At 48.4% G+C, this 25,546-nt stretch overlaps 1 protein-coding gene across 1 annotated transcript in view; it reads right to left on the bottom strand.

Moving 5' to 3' along the window:
- GTPBP1 (GTP binding protein 1) overlaps window positions 1-25,546 on the bottom strand; it is a gene marked incomplete at its 5' end in the record, with an annotated part of 168,436 nt that overhangs the window by 85,840 nt on the left and 57,050 nt on the right. The window contains 2 exons of the mRNA XM_018569950.1: window positions 20,666-20,848; window positions 20,977-21,121. Coding sequence (XP_018425452.1) covers window positions 20,666-20,848; window positions 20,977-21,121 — 328 coding nt within the window. The remainder of the gene's footprint in view (window positions 1-20,665; window positions 20,849-20,976; window positions 21,122-25,546) is intronic.

The raw sequence follows: 25,546 nt of genomic DNA, 5'->3' as shown, positions 1-25,546 counted from the left end.
ATGAATCACTTTGAAGAATAACTCCGAGCATATTAAACCACCATAGCACAGGAGCAATTTGTAATTTTTGCACATACTTACTACAATCTGGATTTTTGGATAGAACATTACTTAAAAACCCCAAACAAATAAATATCTGAAAACAGAGGCCCTGTAGAATAAAAAAAACGGTAGCTGTATTTTTTTACATCAAGTAAATAGATACCAAACATGTCTAGAAATGGTAAGATGCAGGGAGCCCTCTGCAAGGTCCTTTTGCAAAGACAAGAGAATAAGATTATCAGAAAGAATATGTAAAAAGATAAAACCAGGACAATTCTGACAATTCTAACCACATCCAAAACAGTAGAGAAACAACTCCTTGGGATGTTTCAAAGCCAGAAAAAAGTCAACATGCTTGAATGACCTTACATTTGTAAAGAACAAGGAATGGAACCTGCAAGAGTGCAGCCCAACTGGAGGGGGTCTAGGAAGAGGCACATGAGCTATCTCCTAAACAAACAATGGTGAGGTCAAGGGACGCTGGAAAATGATAGCTAAGGCCAACAGCTGACCCTTGGGAGTTCATAGGACCAACTGTTAAAACAATCTAGACTTGAGAAAAACCAACACCTGTCCCACGGCGCCAGTGTGAGGATGAAACCTTCACTGTTTACACAAGGCAGTAAGCCCTTCAGGTACGATAGCAACATGGACGACTGTACCTCACCTCGCAGGGCCACATCTATAGAGCCTAGGTGAGGTGGCTTGGTAGAGGAGTAAAAGAGTGTGTATTTTTTGCAAGAGGCTAATGCAACCTTTTTCTGTTTTGAATTCAGCCCTGTGGAGTTAGAATCCTCGGGGAAAAAGAAAAGCAAATCTGACATATGCGCGTTTGTGATGCCAAAGCTATGGTAGGAAAGAAGCTCTGCAAAGGTTGCTTGTATGAGGCTGCAGGGACTTCCAAACGCTCTACGGACATCCTGGAGCTCATCCAACAGGCGGTGGCCAAAGGGGTGAAACAGGCCGGTCATTCCCGGAAGAGAGGCCTCTTTCTGAAGGAGAATACTCCTCTTTATCGAGGCATTTGGCTGGGCAGAAACGCAGCAGACCATCCTTCCCAGTGAGCAAGATCACAAAAAAGCTCATTAAGGAAGAGTGGGATAAATCCGCAAAACGAATGGGATCTAAAGGAAGGTTTTCCCTTCTCTACCCAATCAGTAGCACGGATTCAGGTGCATGGGACTCAGCCCCTAAAATTGACGCAGCTGTTGTCAGGTTGGAAAAACGCACAGCCTTGCCGGTTGATAACGCAGGGTCTCTCAAAGGTTCCATGGATCGCAAAATGAAGCATAATTTGATGAAAACCTACACGGCTTTGGGGATGGGCCTTCACCCGGCGGTGGCCCTATCTTCAGTTTCACGTACATCCAACCTTTGGATTGATGAGTTGGAGGACGATTTGAGGAGAGGCGTGAGCAGGCACAGACTCCTGGACAGGATTCAAGACGTCAAACTGGCAGCTGACTTTTCTATGGAGGCTTCAGACGATCTAATTCAGTCATTAGCCAGAAAACAGTGCTTTTCGTGACTCCAAATCCTACAAGCCAGGAAAGGAGTCTTCTCACTCACGACCATGGAGAGGCGGATCTAGCCCTTCCAGATATGGGAGGGGCAAGAATGCGGGTCCTAGCGAGTCAGAAAACGCCTTACAAGGGGTGTCGATCCTGGAGACATAGGAGTAGGTGCAAGGCTGCAGCCTTTCTCAGGTCTTTGGGTACACTCAATTGCAGACTCCTCGGTCCTGAAAGTGGTCACGGAAGGTTACAGGTTGGAGTTTCGTTCCGGTCCCCCAAAAGGCAGATTCATTGCTACCAAACTTCCGATGGATCGAATAAAGGGGCAGGTTATTTGGAATTTTATAGTCTCGCTTCTTTCCCAAAATGCCATTGTGGTGGTTCCCAAGGAACATAAGTTCCTAGGCTTCTGTTCCTGCTTGTTCTTGACTCCCAAATTGAAGGGCAGCTGGAGGCCAGTCCTGGACTTGCACCATTTGAACAGTTTCATCACTATCAAGAAATTCAAAATGGAATCCCTTCACATGATAGTAAATGTGGTGCATCCACACATGTGGATGGTGTCCATCGATCTCAAAGATGCGTACTTCCACGTCCCCATCACTGTGCAGCATCAGTGGTTCCTGAGATTTTGTGTCAGTCACAGGCACTTTCAGTTTCGAGCAATGCCCTTTGGCCTGAACACTGCCCCTAGAACCTTTTAAATAGTTTTGGTGACCATCATTGCGGGAATCCGGAGACTCTGCGTGGACTTATTCAATTACTTGGACGGTTGTCTTGATTCTGGCAGACTCAGAGGAAGAGGCCGTATTGAACAGAGAAGTCTCTATCAACACCCTCAACAAATACGGATGGCGGTTGAATATGAAGAAAAACCAACCTGACTCCCACACAGTCTATGGTGTACTTGGGGGGCGGAATACAACACCAAATATGGGACCGTTCAATTGTCTAGGGACAGATTCCACAGGATAAGGCACATGGTAAAAGCGGTCCGGACCAGTGCACAAGTCACAGCGAATCCTTCATGAGCCTGTTGGGCTCCATGTCCTCAACCATAGGTCTTACTCGGTGGCTCAGAAGTCGTTTCTCACACCATACAAGTATCGGAGCAATGGATCAGGGTAACTGGAGTTCACTGGAATGGTGGTCCCAGGAGGCTCACATGCTCAGGGGGTTTCCATTTGGGGATGTTCCATGGTTGACCATTATCACAGATGACAGCGGATCAGGCTGGGGAGGCCACCTGGGCAACCAGTATGCACAGGGGGTGTGGCCGCAGAGATGGAAGAACAAATATTCGAATCTTCTGGAGATGAAGGCGGTGTTCCAGGCGCTTCTTTATTTCCAGGACCAAGTCCACGACAATTGGGTAAAGGTCATGGTGGACGATGCCACGGTGGTAGCGTATCTGAATCATCAATGGAGGACGAGGAGCCCCAGCATGATGCAAATCCTAATTCAGTTGATGAAATGGGCAGTACGGAATCTGATATGGGTAAGGGCGGTTGACCTACCGGCCACAGAAACCAAATAGCAGACTACTTGAGCAGGAACCAGGTAGACCCGACCGAATGGTCCCTATCTAGAACAGTTTTCAACAGGCTGGTTCAGAGATGGGGCAAGCCGGAGGTGGACCTAAGGGCTTCCCGCAACAATTGCGAAGTCAGAAGATTCCTGTCAAGAAGGTTCGACCGGGGGCGGAAGGCCAGGACGTTCTGCTACATCCGTGGGACTGCACACTTGCGTCTGTTCACTGTCCACTTCCGCATCATATTGTAGGATGTGGTCTGTTTTTTCCTCATGGGCTAAGGACATTAGTGTTGATCCGGCTCAGCCTTCTTCCCAAATGATGTTGGAGTCTCTGCAATCAGGTCTGTATAAGAATTTAAGCCTCAGTTCTCTTACAGTGCAGGTATCCGATATTTCGGCAATCACCGGTCTCAGATGGTCGCAAGACGCCAATATTGCTGGATTCCTGAAGGCAGTAGGGAAAGTCAATCCGCCGAAGAAACCTCTCTACCCGTCTTGGGATCTTCCTCTTGGCAAAGCTTTCGGGAGAACCCTTTGAACACTTGGAGGAGGTTTGCCTACAGTTTCTGTCTTACAAAACCATCACCTTGGTGGCTTCGGGTAGAATAGTGTCCGAACTCCAGGCTTGCAGTTGCGAGCAACCTTTTCTCTGTTTCCAAGAAGACAGAGTGATTTTGAGGTTGGTCTTTGATTTCCTGCCTGAAGTCCATTCCAGTTTCCATATGAACGGGTTGCCCACTCTAGATTCACAGGGCCCAGATAATTCTCTGGATTTGGTTCGATATTTGCACATATATGTGGAGCGGTGCAGAGAGTGGCGGTAGTTCAAGAGACTATTCGTTATCTCAGGAGTCTCTCCACCGGAGGGGATAAGAGCTCACTCCACAAGGGCTATGGATTCTTCTTGGGCAGCAGCAGCGTGTGTTTCTGCTGCCCAGACCGTTAGAACGGCAACATGGGCCTCCAAGTCTATATTTATCAAACATTACCGACTGGATGTTAGAGCTGCGATTAACGACTAATTTGGCAGAAGTGTGTTGCTTTCTCGCTATTAGGTCACATAATAAATGTTTCGGCATGCAATGTGTTTAGTTGTATGGTTTATTTTTCCCACCCTTTCCTTGCTTGTGTAGAGCTAAAGGCGAGCGTACGGGGGGAGCAATGCGCGTCACCCCCTGAACAAAGGTACGAACCAGAGCGTAAGACGCCAAAGGCCGCTGAAACAGCACCGCCAAGGCAGAGATCTGGCCCTTCACAGTACTCAAGGCCAGCCCCTGAGCCACCCTGCTGACGGAGAATAAACGCGGGGACAGGGCTCCAGCTTCACACCAGGCAAAATAAGCCCTCCATGTACGATGGTAAATTCTCAGAGAGACAGCTTTGCACACCCTGTGCATAGTGGAGATGACCGCATCGGACAACCCCCGGTCCTTCAGGACCTGGCTCTCAACAGCCACGCCGTCAAAGCCAGTGACTGTAAAGAAAGATGGAACACAGGTCCCTGGGTCAGAAGATCGGGGCGCAGAGGCAGACGCCATGGGGCGTCCACCACCAGCTGAACCACGTCCGCGTACCACACCCTCCGAGGCCAGTCTGGGGCCACGAGGATGACGGTGACGCCCTCGGCCATGATCCGACGCAGCAGCCAAGGCAACAAAAACAGAGGGGGAAAGGCGTAAATTAGACCGTAATGACCCCAAGGAGCCACCAGGGCATCCACTGCCTTCGCCCAGGGATCCAGGGCCCGGGCCACAAACCTGTCCACCTTCCGGTTGAACCGAGACGCCAGAAGATCCACCTCCGGCGTCCCCCAGCGACGACACAGCTGCTGAAAAACCTCCGGGTGCAGAGACCACTCCCCCGGATCCACTGACTGAGGTAATCGGCCTGCCAATTGTCCACCCCCGGGATGTAGACCGCCCAGGAGAGAATCCCGAACACCTCTCGACCCGCGGCCACGCTTTTTGTGCCGCCCTGGTGGTTGATGTATGCCACTGCAGTGGCGTTGTCCCACTGGACCCGGACTGCCAGACCCTGGAGCCGGGCCGACCAATTAAGGAGAGAAAGGCGAATCGCCCGACGTTCCAACACATTTATCGGCAGACGGGACTCCTCCAACGACCCTGCACGGTCAAGGAGCCCAGGACCCCGCCCCAGCCCCAAAGGCTGGCGTCCGTGGTGACCACCGTCCAGTGCACGGAAAGAAAAGACTTCCCCCGCACCAAGGCCGGAGATTGAAGCCACCACTGCAGGGAGGCTCTCGCCTCCCGAGAGATCCGAATCTCCCTGTCCAAGGACAGGGGGGACTTGTCCCACTGTACCAGGATGTTCCTCTGCAGGGTCTTGGTATGATGTTGCGCAAAGGGCACCGCCTCAAAGGAGGCCACCATGAGACCCAGGACCTGCATGCAAAACCGAATGGGCGACCACTGGCGAGTCCTCAGTAGCCGGACCTTGGAATTGAGTTTCAGGAGCTTGTCCCGAGGAAGAAAGACCTGGGCCGCGACAGTGTCCAGAACCAAACCCAGATACTCCAGGCGTGGAGAAGGCACCAGGCAAGACTTTTGCATGTTCAGCAGCCACCCGAACTCCTCCAAGGACCGCACCGTGACCTCCAGAGCCGTCACCATCGAAGAATGCGACTCCGCCCGCAGGAGCAGATTGCCCAGGTACCCCACGATCGAAACCCGCCGACAACGCAACAGCGCCAGGATCGGGGCCAGCACCTTGGTGAACACACACGGGGCCGACGCCAGCCCGAAGGGCAGCGCCAAAAACTGAAAATGGTCCTCCCCCACCGCGAAACGAAGATACCGCTGATGAGACTCGCAAACGGGTGCATGCAGGTATGCATCCCATATATCGATGGAGGCCAGTAGATCTCCCTGACGAAGCCAGGCCACCACGGACCGGATCGACTCCATCCGGAACCGACGGACCCGCACGAAGGTGTTCAAGCGCTTGAGGTCCAGGATGGGCCGCACCCCCTCTTTCTTGGGCACAGTAAACAGGGTTGAATAAAACCCTTTGAACCTTTCCGAGGACGGAACCGGCACAATCACCCCCTGGGACAAAAGGTCCGCCACAGCGCGACGGAGATCCGCCAACCGCGAAGGAGAGAGTCGCGTGTTGGACGGGAAGAATTGGCTTCCCGGACGGGACAGAAACTCGATCTTGTAGCCCGACGAAACCAGCTCCCGGACCCAAGAGTCGGAGACGTGGGCCAGCCAAAACTCTGCATAGAGCCGAAGGCGCCCCCCCCACCCTTGGAACTAGAGTCGGGGCCCGACCTTCATGCACACTGGGGCTTGCCGGCGGGCTTGGCAGACTTGGGCTGCCACGGACGCTTGGAGGATTGGGAAGAGGAAGACTTGTTAAACCTACCGCCCTTGTCGGAGGGCGGGCGAAAAAGCTTGTGAGCGGAGAAAGTAGGCCCAGGCTTACGGCGCTGCTCCTTCTTGCGCGCCTGGGGAAGGAAGGTACTCGTACCCCCCGTCAGATCCTTAATGATCTCATCCAAGGTGGAACCAAACAAACGGTCCCCAGTAAAAGGCAACTCGTGTAGAGCCAGTAGAGCCTTTTTGATCAGCCGACCAGCATTTAAGCCAGAGCAAACGGCGAAGCGTCACCGCCGACACCGACACCTTGGACACCAAGGGCGCTGCAGCCAAGGCCGAATTGCAGACATAGCGAAGGCCTTGCACCAACTGGTCCGCCAATTCCACGAAAGCGGGGGAGACATTCTCCTCCGCAAACCCCTGATGTAACATCTTAGCCCACTCAGTTAGAGTCTGAGAGACCAAAGCAGACGCCAAGAACGGACGCATGAGAGCGCCCGAGATAGAGTACAGAGACTGCAAAAGCGCCTCAGCCTTCCTATCGGAAGGGTCCTTAAAGGACGGAGAATCCTCCACCCGAAAAACCGTGGCCTTGTTTAAACGAGAGAGCGTGGGATCCACCACCAGCGGAGAAGACCACTTAGACACAAAGGCCTCCTCGAAGGGGTAACGAACCGAGAAACGCTTAGGAACCGCAAAGTACTTGGTAGGCCGTTTTCACTCCTTATAAATGAAATCATAAAAAAAGGAGATGTAAGGAAACACCTTGGCAGAACGCCTACTCTTATGCGTCCCAAACTGCATGTACAGCAGCGCGGAAGTGCTGGCAACGTCCTCAATTTTAAGGGTCTCCCTGACAGCGCGGACCATCGCCGAGACCATTTCACGTTCCTGGACCAGGAGCGTAAACGCAGCCTCATCCTCACTGGCCAAATCAGGATGTGAGGAATCACCCGGATCAGGATGAGGCGACGTCGCGGGAAGTTCCCCCAGGCAAGGGAAGGAGGGACCCTCAGTTACTCACAACCCTTCAGCGTTTTTGTCCAGGCCCAGATGTCCGACCCTGCAAGGTGGAGGAACTCTACAATCTATGTCCGTCTCCTACGGCATCCACGAGCCGAAAGGAAGACACTCCCCATCCGCCCGAGGCTATAGGAAGCCCGGGCGGAAGTGACGAAAAGAAAGGGAAAATTTGCCCTCATCCAAGATGGCGGCCGCGGAGCCGATCCGAAGGCCGCAAAAGCCGGGGCCTCGATTAGTGGTCATGACCGCCGAACGAGCGGCGATGGCCACGGACGCAGCCGCTGACCAACAGAGCCCCATAGAGCCACAGCCCCTCCAGGACAGCCCACCGGCAGACCCCCCCAAGGGCCCCAGGTACAACCAACAGGGTCCCCACACGGCAGCCGCGGCGCCACCCGAAGGCCGCACTCAGACCAGGGCCTCAAGTAGCGGCCGCCGAACAAGCAGCCTAAGCCACTGGTGCAGCCAGCACACATCCCCTGCGTACAGGAGCACTGGGGAAATAGGAGCTAACCCATTTGTCAGCGCTGCCATGGAGTATAACCAGGAAAAGAAAATTACGGTAAGTATGAATACATTTTCCGTTATATATATATATATATATATATATATATACACACACACACATATACTGTATGTATATATATATATACATACACACACATACATACATATACATACACACACACACACACACTATATTACCAAAAGTATTGGGATACCCTCCAAATCATTGGATTCAGTTGTTTGTGAAATTCCCTGCTACTAAATATTCTGCGGTCAACTGTTAGTGCTATTATAACAAAGTGGAAGCAACTGGTAACAACAGCAACTCAGTCACGAAGTGGTAGGCCACATAAAATGACAGAGTGGGGTCAGCGCATGCTGAAGCGCACAGTGCGCAGAAGTCCCCAACTGTCTGCAGTCAATAGCTACAGACCTCCAAACTTCATATGGCCTTCAGATTGGCACAATAACAGTGCGTAGAGAGCTTCATGGAATGGGTTTCCATGGCCGAGCAGATGCATCCAAGCCTTACATAACCATCCCATACAAAGTGTCGGATGCAGTGGTGTAAAGCACGCCGCTTCTCTGTCTGGCAATCCGATGGACGTGCCTGGGTTCGCCAGTTGCCAGGAGAACGGTACTTGCCTGACTGCATTGTGCCAAGTAGGGATGCACTGATACTAGTATCAATATCGGTGCCGATTCAGAGTATTTGGACAAGTACTCGTACTCGCCCAAATGCTCTGATGCCTAGCACGAGTACTTCCGGTATCAGGAAGCCGGGCAGCGCGTCATTACATGCTGCCCGGTTTCGAGATTGAACGGGAAGCGGCTCCATGCTCTCTCGTCACTTGTGATGAGAGAGCATGGAGCCGACTTCCCGGGCCAATCAGGAAGCCGGGCAGCGTGTAATGATGCGCTGCCTGGCTTCCTGATTGGTCGGGAAGCTGGACAATCAGGAAGCTGGCCTCGTGAGGTAAGGTTACCTTACCTTGTGCAGCCTGTCACCCACGGGGCCTCTCCAGCGAGAATGCGGCCGTCGTCCGGTACCCAGCCGGAGCCGTCCAATCAGGAAGCCGTGTACCGTCTAATGATGCGACGCCCTGCTTTCTGATTGGCCGGGAAGCTGGCTTCATGCTCTCTCGTCATCTCATGACAAGAGAGCATTGAGCCGGCCTCCCGGCCAATCAGAGAGCAGGGCGTTGCGTCATTACACGGCGCCCGGCTTCCTGATTGGCCGGCGAGACGGCTCCGGCTGGGTACCGGACGAAGGCCGCGTTCTCGCTGGAGAGGCCCCGGGGGTGACAGGCTGCACATACTATAGTAAGAGGGGACTTTCTTGTTAATCGGGAAGCCGGGTGGCGACTCTTTACACGCTGCCCAGCTAATCAGGAAGCCAGGTGGCGAGTCATTACACGCCACCTGGCTTCCTGAATGGGACTTCCGTTACTCGGTAATTGGTATCGGCGAGTACCGAATTTTTTTTTATCGGTACCAAAACACCGGTATCGGTGCATCCCTAGTGCCAGGTGTAAAGTTTGGTGGAGGGGGGATTATGGTGTGGGGTTGTTTTTCAGGGGTTGGGCTTGGCCCCCTAGTTCCAGTGGCATTACCATACCAAGACATTTTGGACAATTCCATGCTCCCAACTTTGTGGGAACAGTTTGGGGATGGCCCCTTCCTGTTCCAACATGACTGCGCACCCGTGCACAAAGCAAGGTCCATAAAGACAAGGATGAGCAAGTTCTGACCTCAACCCAATAGAACACCTTTGGGATGAATTAGAGCTGAGACTGCGAGCCAGGCCTTCTCGTCCAACATCAATACCTGACCTCACAAATGCGCTTCTGGAAGAATGGTCAAACATTCCAATAGACACACTCCTAAACCTTGTGGGCAGCCTTCCCAGAAGAGTTGAAGCTACTATAGCTGCAAAGGGTGGGCCAACTCAATATTGAACCCTACAGGCTAAGACTGGGATGCCATTAAAGTTCATGTGCGTGTAACGGCAGGCGTCTCAATACTTTTGGTAATATAGTGTGTGTGTGTTTGTGTGTGCTACATACACACACATAAGAAGCCTAGTCATCCGTTTAGAGTTAGCCATGAATATTGGGCTGAAAATGATTGCTCTCACACCAGCGCACACGGCAATACCTGACATGTGTAGCGCAATCGTTTTTCTATGTAGGTGCACCCATACCACTAACGGGGTATTCCGTTAGTATACCCGTGTTTGCAGGGGGACTTTACATTTAGGGGGGAATTTAAAAAAAAAATCCTCATTTTTTCCCCCCTCATTGCCATCACATGGGGGAGCTCACAAGCCCCCTATGTGATGGCACATTGGAGATGACAAATTCTCTTTTGGACCCCTAGTGTCACCTTTCCACTTCACTGGATTCAGCTGCTGAGGCAGCTCAATGTCAACACAGCAGGCAGTGGCTTGGTGCAATAGCCAGGGGATTGAAAGGGACACAGACCACTGCAGCCAGCACCAGGGGGGAGGAGAACAGAGAAGTAGAGCAGTGGCAGCAACTAATCGTTAATGAGAATCGAGACCAGATGCAGGATCCTCACAGACACTGAACCAGACCAATTGAACAGGTGAAAGAGCTGGGAGGTCACATAGTACAGATGCAAGTCGGGAAATGCCAATCCCCCACTGTCCAGCGAACAACTCTCCAACTAAGTTCATTCCTGCCCTTCCTTCAAACAAAGGGTTTAAGAACAGCGATAAAAATGTTAAAATATTAGAGAGGTATGTAAATGGGTGAGTGCCATATGATGTAAAGAATTTTTGGAAGGAGTATAATTTTCATGAGGCACATTACTCTCAGTGGTAGTTTAGACCAGGCCTGTGTTTTATTTTCCACAATGGAGCTAAGAGGTTCAATGTTCAGTTTAAAGAAGTCTGCTAGGGAGTTTGAGTCCTAGTCAGGGGGAGGGCGAATTGTTTGTGTGTGTGTGTGGCTGTCTGGGGGAAGAAGAAGGGATTTGTGCGGGGATTGAGAGGCCGTGCCTGTCACTTGTCTGCCTAGCGGAGCCGCTACCGACACAGCAGGCACCGCCAGGCAGCACATTCTTCTGTTGGGAGAGGACCCTCTCCACTCAGTTCCACCCCCTGGTCGCCAAGGATGAAGCAGTGCGCCTGCTGCAGGAGTCAGGTAAGGCCAGTGTGGGGGAAGAGGGGGGGGGTTTATTGCTGGGACTTGTAGTCTTGCATAGCTGGTGGTATTCTCCATTGTTGTTGGGGGAAGGGGAGAAGCTGTTATTATTATTTACATTAAAATGTATAGCAAGTGGGGTTGCTTTAAAGATATACTAAACAATAGCATTAGCCAGTGCATACCATTGGGCAACAAAAATAAAAAATAAAAGCTAAACCTACATGGCTGAATCTGAACGTAAAACAACGTATCAATAAAAAGAAACTGGCATTTACAAAATATCAAATGGAAGGGACTACAAGGAATGCAACAGAAAATGTAAAAGTTCAATTCTGGCAGCTAAAATAGAAAAAATCATTGCCAGAATTTGCAACAAGAAAACCCCCCCACAAATTCTTCCAATAAAAGATATCCCACAAGATATCCCACAAATAACAGGGAGATGGCCAAAGTATTACATGCATTTTTCTCCACAGTATTTACTCGGGAAAGCAACGAACACAACAAGACCACTGTGGTTGACAGAAGCTAGTGTTCGCCACAGACTACAAAAAGGTAATGTGAATAAATCCCCAGGACCAGATAACTTGCACCCGTGGGTCAGTGACGTGCGGTACCTCTTGCTCCGGGTGATGCATTACCCAGCCCCGCCGCCGCCGACCGAAGCCCCACCCCCACTGGACAAAGCCCCACCCCCAAGCTAGTGTAACAGAGGCTACAAGGAGGAGCCTCCCTGTCCCTCACTTGCTCCTCACTGCTGAGGTGCTCCGTCCATGACAGGTTACACAGCGGGGAGGATTTCCCTGCTGTGTTACCTGTTCGATTCCGATCTGAATGGAGAAAAACTTGTCAGCTTCAGACATGAAGCTGGCAGCTTTTTCCTCCATAATTCTAGGTGAGGCTCTGCCTCACCTGCCTCCCCTGACCTCACGTCCCTGCCGTGGGTACTTAAAGATTAGGAACAATGTCCTCGCTATTGTCGTACTTAGCTCTTTAAGGACTCCATACTGACTGGGGAGGTACCAGCTGATTGGCGTAAAGCAATTTTTCAAAAAGGTTTGCGAAGCGTACTTGGGAATTCTAGACCAGTCATAGTATGCAAGTTATTTGAGGCTATGGTAAAGGACTATATTCATGAATATGCTGATGGGTATGATATCATAAGTGACAACCAACACAGCTTCAGGAAAGACCGTTCATGTCAAACAAACCAATTAGCGTTCTATAAAGAGGTGAGTGGCAACCTAGATGGAGGAAAGCAACATTTACTTTACAAGCTTCAGTCTTTGGGCATTGATGAAATGGTGTGTACTTGGATAGAGAACTGGCTAAGTGAATGGGTATCGATAAATGGCTAATTTTCCCAGTGGTCCTCGATTGACAGTGGCGTGCCACAGGGTTGAGTCTTGGGGCCATTGTTCTTCAACCTTTTTATCAATGATATCGGGACTGATATTAATAGCAATATTTCAGTTTTTGCAGACGATACCAAAATATGTAGGGTAATAAACTCGACAGAAAACATAGAAATATTACAGGAAGACCTGGATAAAATAGGGGGGTGCGCATCTACATGGCAGATGAGGTTTAATATTGAGAAGTGTAAGGTTATGCATTTTGGAGTTACAAATACAAACGCAAGCTACTCAGTGATGGGCGTCCCACTGGGTGAATCAGAGGTGGAAAAAGATTTGGGAGTCCTAGTGGATTGTCGCCTTAGTAACAGCATGCCAAGCCAGGCAGCAGCAAATAAGACGAGCAGGGTATTATGTATAGAAAAAGGAATGTACTGTAAAGACAAATCCATAATTCTGCCCCTGTACAAAATACTGGTTCGGCCACATCTTGAGTATGCAATTCAGTTTTGGTCACCGATCCACAGAAAGGATGTCCTTGAACTGGAGAGAGTCCAGAGAAGGACAACAAAGCTAAAAAAAGAGGTTAGAAGACCTAAACTATGAGGAAAGACTGCATGCATTAAACTTGTTCTCTCATGAAAAGCGAAGACAGAGGGGACATGATATTAATTTACCAATTGTTTAATGGTGATGGGATAATCAGTAATAAACTGAGGGGGAGAGAAGCCACACCAGCAGCTGTCAGGATGGCAGAGCAGGAAGGAGATCGGAGCCGCTGTCATCCTGTCAGTTTTAGGATGACAGCGGCTCTGTGCATGGCAGGGCGGGGGATCAGTAAATATCATTGATATTTACCGGCCCTCCGTGTGAGAAGGGCAAACACTGGAGCGATCGTCTGATCACTCCAGTGTTTGTAAATAACTGGGGACACATAGTACTATGTGTCCCCAGTTATGAATGAACAGGCTGTGATTTAAATTTCTTCAATGGGGAGAAGCACTCAGTACAGAGGCTCCTCCCCATTCAGAAACTGGTGATAGTAAATATTTTACTATTAGTGTCTGAATGAATGGGAAGCCTCTGTACAGAGTGCTTCCCATACATTGAGTGCTGAGGCTGCTGAAAAGGAAATTGAGGATTTGGTGTCCTCAATTTCTCTTCTATTTTAAAAGGGAAATGTCAGGGGTCTGTTTGGACCCCTAATATTTCCCCGAGGCCCCCAACAGTAAAAAATAAACAAATTAAAAATAATAAAAATTAATAAAACATGTAAAAAATTATTTGAAAAATGTGAAAACTGCCCCCGCCGCGCATATTATTAGACATGTGCGAAGACTAAAAATTCATTTCAGATTAAATGAACGGAAACTAAAAACTTTTCATTTGTTTCATCAAACAAAACAAATTTTTATGCTATTTTGGATTCAGCCATTGGCGTGTTCTGGAGGCAGGGCGCATGACATCATCGAACACTGCACGTGTTGGGCGCCGCCATCTTGGAGTATATCTAGGGATACACTAAGATGGTGGGGCCAATATCGGCGTGTAGCGTCACCTGACGCCACGCATGCATGGCATCATGCTCCCCGCCTCCAAGATGGTGGCAAGAATTCACAGAACACCCCGGTGGCCAACATGGCCGCCGCACATTCTCAAACAAATTATTATGTGCCTGAATACATTTTTCGTATATTCGGACATATAGTAATTCTATTCATTGATATTTACCGGCCCTCCGTGTGAGAAGGGCAAACACTGGAGCGATCGTCTGATCACTCCAGTGTTTGTAAATAACTGGGGACACATAGTACTATGTGTCCCCAGTTATGAATGAACAGGCTGTGATTTAAATTTCTTCAATGGGGAGAAGCACTCAGTACAGAGGCTCCTCCCCATTCAGAAACTGGTGATAGTAAATATTTTACTATTAGTGTCTGAATGAATGGGAAGCCTCTGTACAGAGTGCTTCCCATACATTGAGTGCTGAGGCTGCTGAAAAGGAAATTGAGGATTTGGTGTCCTCAATTTCTCTTCTATTTTAAAAGGGAAATGTCAGGGGTCTGTTTGGACCCCTAATATTTCCCCGAGGCCCCCAACAGTAAAAAATAAACAAATTAAAAATAATAAAAATTAATAAAACATGTAAAAAATTATTTGAAAAATGTGAAAACTGCCCCCGCCGCGCATATTATTAGACATGTGCGAAGACTAAAAATTCATTTCAGATTAAATGAACGGAAACTAAAAACTTTTCATTTGTTTCATCAAACAAAACAAATTTTTATGCTATTTTGGATTCAGCCATTGGCGTGTTCTGGAGGCAGGGCGCATGACATCATCGAACACTGCACGTGTTGGGCGCCGCCATCTTGGAGTATATCTAGGGATACACTAAGATGGTGGGGCCAATATCGGCGTGTAGCGTCACCTGACGCCACGCATGCATGGCATCATGCTCCCCGCCTCCAAGATGGTGGCAAGAATTCACAGAACACCCCGGTGGCCAACATGGCCGCCGCACATTCTCAAACAAATTATTATGTGCCTGAATACATTTTTCGTATATTCGGACATATAGTAATTCTATAATTTTACATGTAGTCTAGGTTTTGTGTTCTGTTTTCTATTTTTACTTTTCTAGATATACTTACTTGAAAAAAGGGTGTCGGCATGACATCCTGACACTTTATTTGTATAGACTCTATTTTAGTTTGACATTTATTGTTTGCCTTCTGTTGTTTTATTTGATAAGAATACTTTTATTGTGCGTACAAGTTTAATACCTTTAAATAAAAGTTTTATTTTTATCATACTTTTTAATGTTTCTTTGCGGCTTAACAAATTTGGAGTCTTTAAATGGTGCGGATATTGGGGAAAATGGGTGTGGTTACTGGGGGTGTGGCCACTGAGGGGTGCTGTAAAGCTTTCTCGCACAGGGCGCCTAAAGGCCTAAGGCCGGCCCTAAGCTTCTGAATATCTGTGGAATAAGGTCTGCCAGAAAAACTGTATGTAACGGACTTTGGTTTTCTATGCATTTTCATTTATACTGGAAGCGGGAATAGCCGCTCCGATAGGACAAAGTGAGGGATACTACAGTTTGTTAGCCTCCTAAGGTGGAGTAGGCCTTTTTATTTGTGTTACTTTTGAGTTTCTGCCAGAAATTGTTTGTTTAAATAGGGAAAACGTACCCTGTGGATAAGAGACTTTTTACGTTGAACGCAATTAAGCGGCATTTATTGCCCATACTGATTAACCCTTTCCCTGCCAGGGACGTACGACATACGGAGGAAAAAAAGTGTTCCCGGCTGGCCAGGTCCGTATGCCGTACTGGGGAGAAGCCTCACTACAGAGGCTTCTCCCTATTCATCCCAACAGTAAAAGAAATAAATAAAAAAATAAAATAAAGAGTAAAAAAATAAAAAAAACACACAACCCCTCCCTCCCCCCCCACACACATAACATAAACGTGCACCATATTGTGGTGTACGCCATGCACATGCGCTGCAGTGCGTTGTTAGAATGCATCGCAGTGCATAGTTTTTTACATTTTTTTTCTTTAAAAAAAAACATTAACTGTGGCAGCGCATGGCAAAGCTTTGTGACGTATTGCCATGCATTGTGATACCTTGTGTTGCAATTAAATATATGCCTGTAACATTTTATCACAACACAAACACCAACACGGCGTAAAAACAATTTTTTACATAAGTCGTTTATTTACAGTTTTGAGTACCTTCATTTTTTTACCTTTTCGCAAAAAGGCACAACTTCAAATTTGCAAATATTTTTTATTAACTCAATACAGTTTTATCTTTTAGATTTAGTCAGAAAATATTTTTTTTGTGCGCTGATACTGATTTTAGTGTGCTTATTAATTGAATTGTGTATTTTTATCGGTTTAATATTAATTTGAGAAACATTTGCGCAATTATCGCAGGTAGCACCATCTTTTTATTCTACCGGGCCTGCGCTTTCAGAAAATATATGGTTTGGGGGGTCTTTTACAAACGCTAGCAACGCAGAAATTGAAAATCAAATCAATGGGGAAAATTGCAAAAATGGCGTGGCCAGCTGAGTTGCAAAATGTTCCGGAGGGCTTGGCAGCGAAAGGGTTAATGCTCTACGTTATTACGGCCACTGGCATCAATTAGGGTGTTTGTATTTTACTCCCTCTTTCTCTTTAGATTCCATTGCAATACAGTGCCAAAGAAAATCCAGCAGGATGAAAACATGCTATTGTGTGGCTCTCTGAGACTATCAGGGGGGCTTTACTTGAGGCCCTCTATACATTTTTTCAGCTGAGAGTATGGAATTATTCATGAACTGCTTACATACTTTTCTCAGTGAAAAATATATACACGTGCACAGGTAATCTTTGTAAAAGACCCCCCCCCCCCCAAAGGTTGAACTCTATGGACCTGTGTCTTTGTTGGGTTCTGGTATCAGAATAATTAGGGCCTCCCTCTTAGAGTCTGGCATGCAGAGGTTTCAAAGGCCGCAATGTACAAATCTAAGAGCTTTGCAACAAGGGTTTTAGCGTATTTAGCAAAAATATTTTAAAGGGTAGGTCATCAGTGCCAGGAGCCTTAGCATGGGGGAATAAACAAAAAGCATTTTTAATTTCCAGGGACATAAGAGGTCCTCTCCCATGTTTTAACACCCTCTGGCAGGGGGAAAAAAAGTTTGTTTTTAGTATTGATAAGCTGAATATCATTGGCTGCACAAGAGCGAAATCTAACAGTGTTCACAGTTTCAGTAGAGAGCTACTAATTAAGCTAGGCTAAAGCCTCTCGGTGCACCCCCTCCGCCCTCAGTACAGCCTACGCAGATTCTCGTTTGATCTTATTAATAAGTCAGGTCAACACTAATTGTGCATGACCATTAAATGCTTCCCACATTATTGGGGTATTTGCCGTGGGTGAGGGGGAGGCAAAGAAAAAGGCTTACTCCTCCGAAAGTGGTGGCACTGGGATAAGTCTAACCCAAAAATGATTTAGCTTCCATTGTGGATGGGTGTGTATGGGGGGGGGGGAAGGACCATCTTGGAGATGCAGAAGACGTGTATCTAAACCTCTGTTTTTAACCTTAGCGGTGAGACGTTTTTTTGCATGCTGGCTGGCGAGTGTGCTGGGAAAACATTTTGCTGTTTGTACTGTATTAGGGAAGGCCCTTCCATGTGCACCTTGCTGTAAAGCTGGTAACACATTGATGAGTGCGTTTGCCATTTGTTTTCCCCAACCAGATAGCTTGCATCCACGAGTATGCAGACATAAAAGCAATACCATCTTGTATTATAGTCATAGCAAAAAAGAGGAGGAATATTGAATGCCAATATCAGTACAGGTTGACCACCCGCGCCTCCAGGATTTCACATCCTGTACTTTTGGGAAATAGGATGGAGAAAACACTCTAAGCCGAGGTGTAAGTAGAGTGGTAAGACGCATTTAACCAAGGACACCTAGGATTATTAGGGTGGGCAGGTGTCATGTGTGTTTCCAGTAATACAATAATATCAGATTGTTGCTGTCTTAAGAACTTTAGGACTGCATGGCGTTTAACCTTGTTATGGAGTCCCCTTACATTTCAAGATATCAATTTAAGGGTAGACATGGGGCAGTATAGAGTAGGTGGTATCAACAAAAAGGACGTCTGCGAGCGTACCAGCACAACCACCATATCCCTGAAAGGAAACAATAGAAATCCAACATGCATGAGTAAAACAGGGCAGACATACTTCCAAGATGAACAACAATAACCAAAGTGTCCCAACCCACCCCTCCTCTACACAGACCCCAACAGCTGTGAGCATGAAGACCCGAAAAACAAAGAAAAGCAACAACAAATGGGATAGCACTAAGGAAAGGCTCAGACAGAGGCATCCACCACTGCTGCCCTCCAAAATATAGCAGGTATTTGAACACAGTGCAAGGCAAAAAAAGGAAAAGAAAGGGCAAAAAAAAAAAAAAGGAACAAACCCCTTGCTGATGGAACGAAGTTCACTGGTCTCATACAATTAATTAATGGCCAGGGCCTGAGTATCTAGGCACCACACCCCTGAAAACAATGATAATTACAGAAAGAAAAAGATGGGGTTTTGAAGGTACCACAAGACAATTCCAAGGCAATTAAAGATAAAAAAAAATATTTTTTTATTAAATAGAGTTTAAAAATGTTTTGATATAACATTTTATACATGAAAACCTCCAAACAGATATCTGACTGTGCAGCCCTGGGGAGGCTGTGTTGGATGCCGCTGGCCCAGGAAGGTGTGGAATATTGGGACCCTTTCTAGTGATCTCTGGCCATGCTGGAGTCTTATCTAGTGAAAGTAGCAGTCTTGGGTTCTTTTTGACTTTGTGACTCCCACCACCTGCCTGTGAGGCGGGGGCCCTCATTCCTCTCTTCCCCTGATTTTGGGTTCTGCCCCAATTGGTCCGTTCAGACAGGGCCGGCCTTAGGGGTGTGCGAGCTGTGCGGCCGCACAGGGTGCCATGGTAACAAGGGCGCCGTGCGGCTGACACAGCTCATCCTGGGGGTGGCTTCTCTCCCCCTCACCGCTGGCCATCCGATATGACAGTGCTCCCTCGTCCGCCCCCCACTTCAGGGGGGGGCGCAGGAGGGAGCGCTGCCTGCTGTCAGGATGGCCGAGCGGTGAGGGGGAGAGAACCCGCGCCCGCAGCTGTCAGGGTGGCCGAGCGGGGAGGAGATCGGAGCCGCTGTCATCCTGTCAGTTTCAGTGCATGGCAGTGTCATCCTGTGCATGGCAGAGCGGGGGATCAGTAAATATCATTGAAATTTACCGGTCCTCCGTGTGAGAAGGACAAACACTGGAACGATCGTCTGATCACTCCAGTGATTTACATTACAGCCTGTTCATTCAAGATTTCCTCAATGGGGAGAAGCAGTCAGTACAGGGGCTCCTCCCCATTCAGAAACAGCTGATAGTAAATATGTGAATGGGAAGCCTCTGTACTGAGTGCTTCCCATTCATTGAGTGCTGAGGCTGCTGAAAAAGAAATTGAGGATTTGGTGTCCTCAATGTCTTTTCTATTTAAACATGGCATGTTAAACACGATCCATGGAAATTACACAGTGTCAGTCAATATATTGTACACTGTATATACACTGTGTAATTTCCATGGATCCTGTTTAACATGCCACATGACTAGGTGGACCAATGGCGTTAGATCTCTGCACTACGCTGGAACCTGTATTCATGCAAAGCCTCGGCCCTCCAGTTCATTATGCGCTTGCGCGAGTGAGCAGAGGGGCGGTACTACCACACAGCTATTAACTGACCAGTTGTTTACCTAATTCAAAACTGACAGGGCGGGAAACATGTACTTGTTATGCAATTGGGGGCGGGATTGGCTGTGTTTTTAAAGGTCACAGATGTGTATATATGTAGGTTTGGGTTGCACAGTGTGTTATTCTGAGCCTGATGACGGGGACCCAACGTGGCCCCGAAAGTACTTGTGATTTTGAATGACCGTTGTCATTAAAATATATTGAATCTACTTTTGGAGTGCTGGTGACATCTTTTGGAATTACTACTTGACTACACGGTGCCTCCGTGGTCGCTACAAGCACCCTATTACAGACATCATCTCCTAGGAGATACAGTAAGGAGTGCAGGAAGATACACACAATTTTGGACCTGAAGGGAGGCTGCTGGAGGCTTCACCTCAGTACATGGAGGTAGCATCCCTGCACCCCCTCCCCCCCCAAGAGAGGAAGAGCGCACCTGAATCAGATCAGATGTGCACTGCAAGTCCCTCTGTTTTCTGCATTACACTGCTGACCTCTGCGTTAGATTACTGACCTCTGTGTCATACTGCTGGCCTCTGTACTTTGCATCGCACCACTGGCCTCTGTACTCTGTGTCATACCGCTGGTCTCTGTACTGTGCGTCATAATGCTGGTCTCTGTACTGAGCGTCACACCGCTGGTCTCTGTACTCGGCGTTGTTACCGATCTCTGTAATCTGCGTCACACCTGACGGAGTTACGGCCGGGGCAGGGTAGGGGTTAGGTGGGGGCAACTTGTGGCGCGTAACTCTTAAGGCCTGGCTAGTAACTCAGGGCTTGACATTTTGAGCCCTGATATAAGGGACACAATAGTATGGTGGTGCTACAGTTATTGAACTATTTTGATATTACATAATTGCATCATTGCTGTACCTTCTTTAGAGCAAAGGATGCTGTCTGACCTCCTCGTACTTCTTTGACGGGCATGCGTTTGCGATGTATGGACTTCACTGCAATTGAAGTAAAGTTGCCAAGAGGGTCAGGTCCTAATAGCAGTAGATCATTTAGCTTAATCAGTCCTCTTAATGTTGTTCCTGAAACCACTGTGCCAACACCCTGCGACAAACAAACAAAAACAAAAAAACCCATGAATGTCCAATGATAAAAAATAAAAATAAAGGATACAAAGTTTGTACACTATAGCCTCTTGTTTTTGCACTTGTACTTTTTTTTTTTAAACTTACTGGTACTGAGTACGTATCATCAATCTGGAACTCTGCAGGTTCTTCTTCCCTTGAGCTGCATCGCGGAGACAGCAAATTAAGGAACATTTTGAGCAGATCCAAGTTTTCCCCCGTTACATTAGAGATTTGAAAAATCGGACACATCCTAAAAAGCCCAAAACATTTTTTTTAGTTTTTACCAACACAATATTATGGTAAAAGACAGAATTTTTGTCTTACCTGTAAAATCCTTTTCTTGGACTACACTACAGGACAGTATTCAGGAACATAGAGTTATGCTGCTGCCTTCAGGACATTGGACACTGGCAAAACAAAAAACTGTAATGACAGCCCAGAAATAACACTACTAGCAAGCCTCAGTTTTTTCAGTATCTAGCACCGATATTTTTTTACCGGTACTCACCTATTCATGATTAGCCGGGAGGCGTGTAATGACTCACCACCTAGCTTCCCGATTAGGCGGGAAGCAGTCTCCATGCTTGCTCGCCACCAGGTGACGAGGAAGCATGGAGCCGGCTTCCTGGCCAATCAGAAACCCGGGGGGAGGTAATAACACACTGCCTGGCTTCCTGATTGGCCAGCTTCTCGACCAATCAGGAAGCGGGGTAGTGAGTCATTACACGCTGCCCGGCTTCCTGATTTCCCAGGAAGCCAGCTCCATGCTCCCTGGTGAGTCTAACGACTCACCATCGTGCTTCCTGATACCGGAAGTTCTGTTATCGGGATAGGCATCTAGAGCATTTGGGTTAATACAAATATTAGGTATTGGCACCGATATCGATACTAGTATCGGTGCATCCTGAGTAAAACGGCTAACAGGCCCACCGAAAAAAAAAAGACAACTAGTGAAGAGAGGAGGCTCAACAGAGCTGCCTAGAAGAGCTTTACAACCAAAACCATCAGCCGCAGAGGCCTCAACATCCATCTGCTAAAAACTGATGTGTGAACCGAAGACCAGGTGGCAGCCTTGCAAACTTAAGAAACCTGATGCTGAAAAGCCCAAAAAGTGCCAACTGATGTGGATAAGTGGGAAGGCTAATGTATTAGCCTGTATTTGTGGGAGGGGTTCGCGCACCCAGAGCCCTTAAAAGAGGGCAGGCCCACGGCAACAGGCACGTACGGTGTTCGGCAGAACACTTCCGGCATCATTATCCTGCAGTCAGCGGCGATACGTCACTTCCGGTTTCGTCACTTCCGGGTCGCAGTGTAAGCTACCGCTGGTATGGCTGGGCCGTTTGTTCCTCTGGGCCGACGAGGCGCCCCGTTTTCTTGCCGCAACTTCAGCATGCTCTTTTTTTGTCCAGGGACGCAGACACCAGCATGCGGGAGTCTTCGGCCAACGAGAGCATACAGGCAGTTGGGAGGCAGCAGATAACTGCTGATTTGGGCCATGGTCGGGCCAGGGAGTAGGGGGGCACGTACGCCCAGGCTGGGTCATCGACATTTCAATAGGGGGGAGGGTTCGTTAGGTGGGACGTCAGTGGGCAGTCCTCTGTCACATTACCATTGAGCATATTTGCGGAGGCTGACAGAGGGTGTATAGAGAGAGACCCCCTTCTGTATGCCACATAGACTTTCCACATAGGCATCAAGCATGGTAACGCATCCCCACATAAGAAGGTATTCCCTTCAAAAAGCATGAGTCTGTCTTGTACCCATACAATAGCTGCCTCCTGGGAATCATACTGGCTGGGACCCTGGGAGCTCAACAGATGGAAGTGTACTGAGGAGGGGTGGGGGGGGGGCAGGCGCCATTACACGACCGGTACGTTCAGGGGCACACACGCAGATGTCGGGGGTGTCACAGCAGACATATAGGTCGTGGGGAGGATGGTGTCATGGGGGTGGTGGGCAGCAGTCAAGACATAGTGGCGCTGGTTGCAGGCACAGGCAGCTGGGCATGCGTTCCATCTTCACTTTGCATGTTCATTGGTACCACGAATTCTGGTGCCGCATGGTATAGGGTGTACCTCAGGAGCAGTCATACTCGGCTCCTGACAGCACATTAAGGCATGCATACGGCCAGCACTATTCAGGCTGTCTGGCTCAGGAGGGGTTCACTCAGGTACAGCCAGAAGCGCTAGTCACATGGTGCAGGTACCCGGCTCATGAGTGTTGCAAGGCATATGTACAAACATGTCATTTTGCACACTTTTCGATGCATTGCTGCAAACATACGTACTGCACACAAATCACAGGTCCTGGTATTTTCGGAGGTGATGAGGTCAATAGTAATGTCACGTTAGTTCCTCAGCCTCACTCATACGTCATACGCATTGACACATACTGACATTAGGGGGGTCATTGGACGAACCATTGTCAGCCAGGACTCTGTCCCCATTGATTTGCTCGCCGGAGCACCCTTGTACCCAATACAGGACTGGTGGGTTCAGTTGCTTAGCTTTGTTGATTTATGTTATGCTGCAGGCACAACGGTGTCCATAGGTTGTTTATCCTCTGTCGGTTGGTTATAGGCACTGTTTTAATCTCTCTCTCTTACTTTCGTTTCTTCTCTCCCCTTTTTCTTTTTTCTCGTCATATTGTTTTTCAGTGCATATCGCTAGTCATGTCCCACGTATCAGAGAGTGAGGATTTGGCATTTATACCGGCTACGCCATCCAGAGGGTCCGAGCTGGGGAGTGCCCAGTCGATCAGGGCATGGACTATTCCCAAACTCATCATTGAGTTGCTGAAGAGAGGCATTCCTTTTGCGGCCTCCGCCAGGAAGGCGGAACTATTTAAATTACTGTTTCCCCCAGCGGCGGCTCAGGTCAGGTGTCGTTACAGACAGTAGTTACGTTTTTGACCAACATTCATGCTTCACTACATGACATCACTACATCATTGCATGACCTACAACACAGGACAGGAACCTGCGGTTCCTTCTGCAGCAGTACAGGTCGGGACCGGCACCCCCACGGTTGTCCCAGGGACTTCTACTGTACTGATGTCTTCTGATGCAGGTATGGTGGCAAGTGTCCCTACTCCGGCCCACTTTGTTCCGGCGAATTTAGGGAGGGACATATTGGAGGGGAAGGATGTGAACCTGGCATCACTCCTGATAGCGGCCCATGACGTGACTGACCATAAGGCATTTGCTTGTGGAGAGGTGTCTGTTATCCTTAAAGCCAGAGACCCCAGGTTGAACCCGAAACTGACCATACCCGAGTTCGTGCTAGCATTCGGGGGTTTTCCAAGATGTGGTATGCTCAGTGACACCCAATCACAGGGAGGAGCTGGACGCATACATTCATATATTTGTTGATCTAGGGTGCCCTACTCCAGGGGTGGCGGAGGCGACCAACTTGCACAAACCAGCAGGTTTGCTACCTAGCCAGGCCGGTACAGTGCCCACGCAGTTCGATAAGTTGGGTAGGCCCATACAGTGCCTGGGCAAGGCGCAGATATGCAACAATTATAAGTCGTGTAATTATCCGCATTGCCGGTTGCTGCATATCTGCTCCTTGTGCTTCAGGGCACATCCTAAGGTTACTTGCAGGGTGAGAAACATACAAACATCTTGACTAGGCCGGGTGAACTTAGAGGCTTTGACTGTTTTTTTGCAGGATCATCCTGACCCTTCCCTGTTAACGTTTCTGACGGAGGGTTTCACTGCAGGCTTTCACACGGGTTTGATTTACTTACCTCAGGCATCTCACGAGTGTAGGAATTTGAGATCAGCTTTGGCCGACCCAGACATGGTTGGCTCTCTGTTACAGGTGGAGTTGGGCAAGGGTTTCATCATAGGCCCTTTCGCTGAGCCCCCATTCTCCATGTGGAGAATCAATCCTATAGGATTGGTATGTGGTACATTCTCTAATAAACACCGTTTGATATATGACTTGTCAGCCCCTCATTCGGTCCACACTCCCAGCTTGAATGCGCTGATACCGTCCAAAGAATTTTCTCTCATATACTCCTCAGTGGATCAGGCGGTACAGTATATTTTGGAGGCAGGCAGGGACTAATGTTATCCAAGGCAGACATTTCCAATGCTTTCAAGCTTTTGCCTATATGTATTATTTCGCCACCAAGTTGACTTTTGGCTCCAAGAGTAGCCCATGGCTATTTGACGTGTTTGCTCGAGCTCTACATTGGGTGCTTGAACAGCGGGTTCATTGTCAAAAAGTTTAACATTATCTAGACGACTCACTACTCATCGAGTCTCCCGACAGGGTGCCACAGGATCTTGCCAGGCTGTTGGAAACATTTGAGGTTCTCAACGTGCCAGTCGCTCCCCACAAGGTAGAAGGTCCCCTCAGAGTCATAACCTTTTTGGGAGTTATTTTAGATACAGGGGCCATGCAAGCTAGTCTGCCGCCGGACAAGCTGACCAGGATCAGGGACACCTTGCATTCCCTTGTCGTGTCCCTACGGCTCCTGAGCAGGAGTCATTGATTCACATCGACGAGGCAGGAAGGGCGGACTTGGTCATGTGGGATGAGTTTTTGCAGCACTGGAACGGAATCTCCCTGTTTGTTCCGCAAGCTTCACATACGTCGCCGCATGTAGTTACGGATGCAGCGGCATCTTCAGGCTTTGCAGCCATTTTTGGCCATCATTGGTTCGC

The sequence above is a fragment of the Nanorana parkeri genome, unplaced genomic scaffold (genome assembly GCF_000935625.1).
Source record: "Nanorana parkeri isolate BGI_ZX_2015 unplaced genomic scaffold, ASM93562v1 scaffold1432, whole genome shotgun sequence".
NCBI lineage: Eukaryota > Metazoa > Chordata > Amphibia > Anura > Dicroglossidae > Nanorana > Nanorana parkeri.
This window is presented reverse-complemented; position numbering and strand designations above follow the sequence as displayed.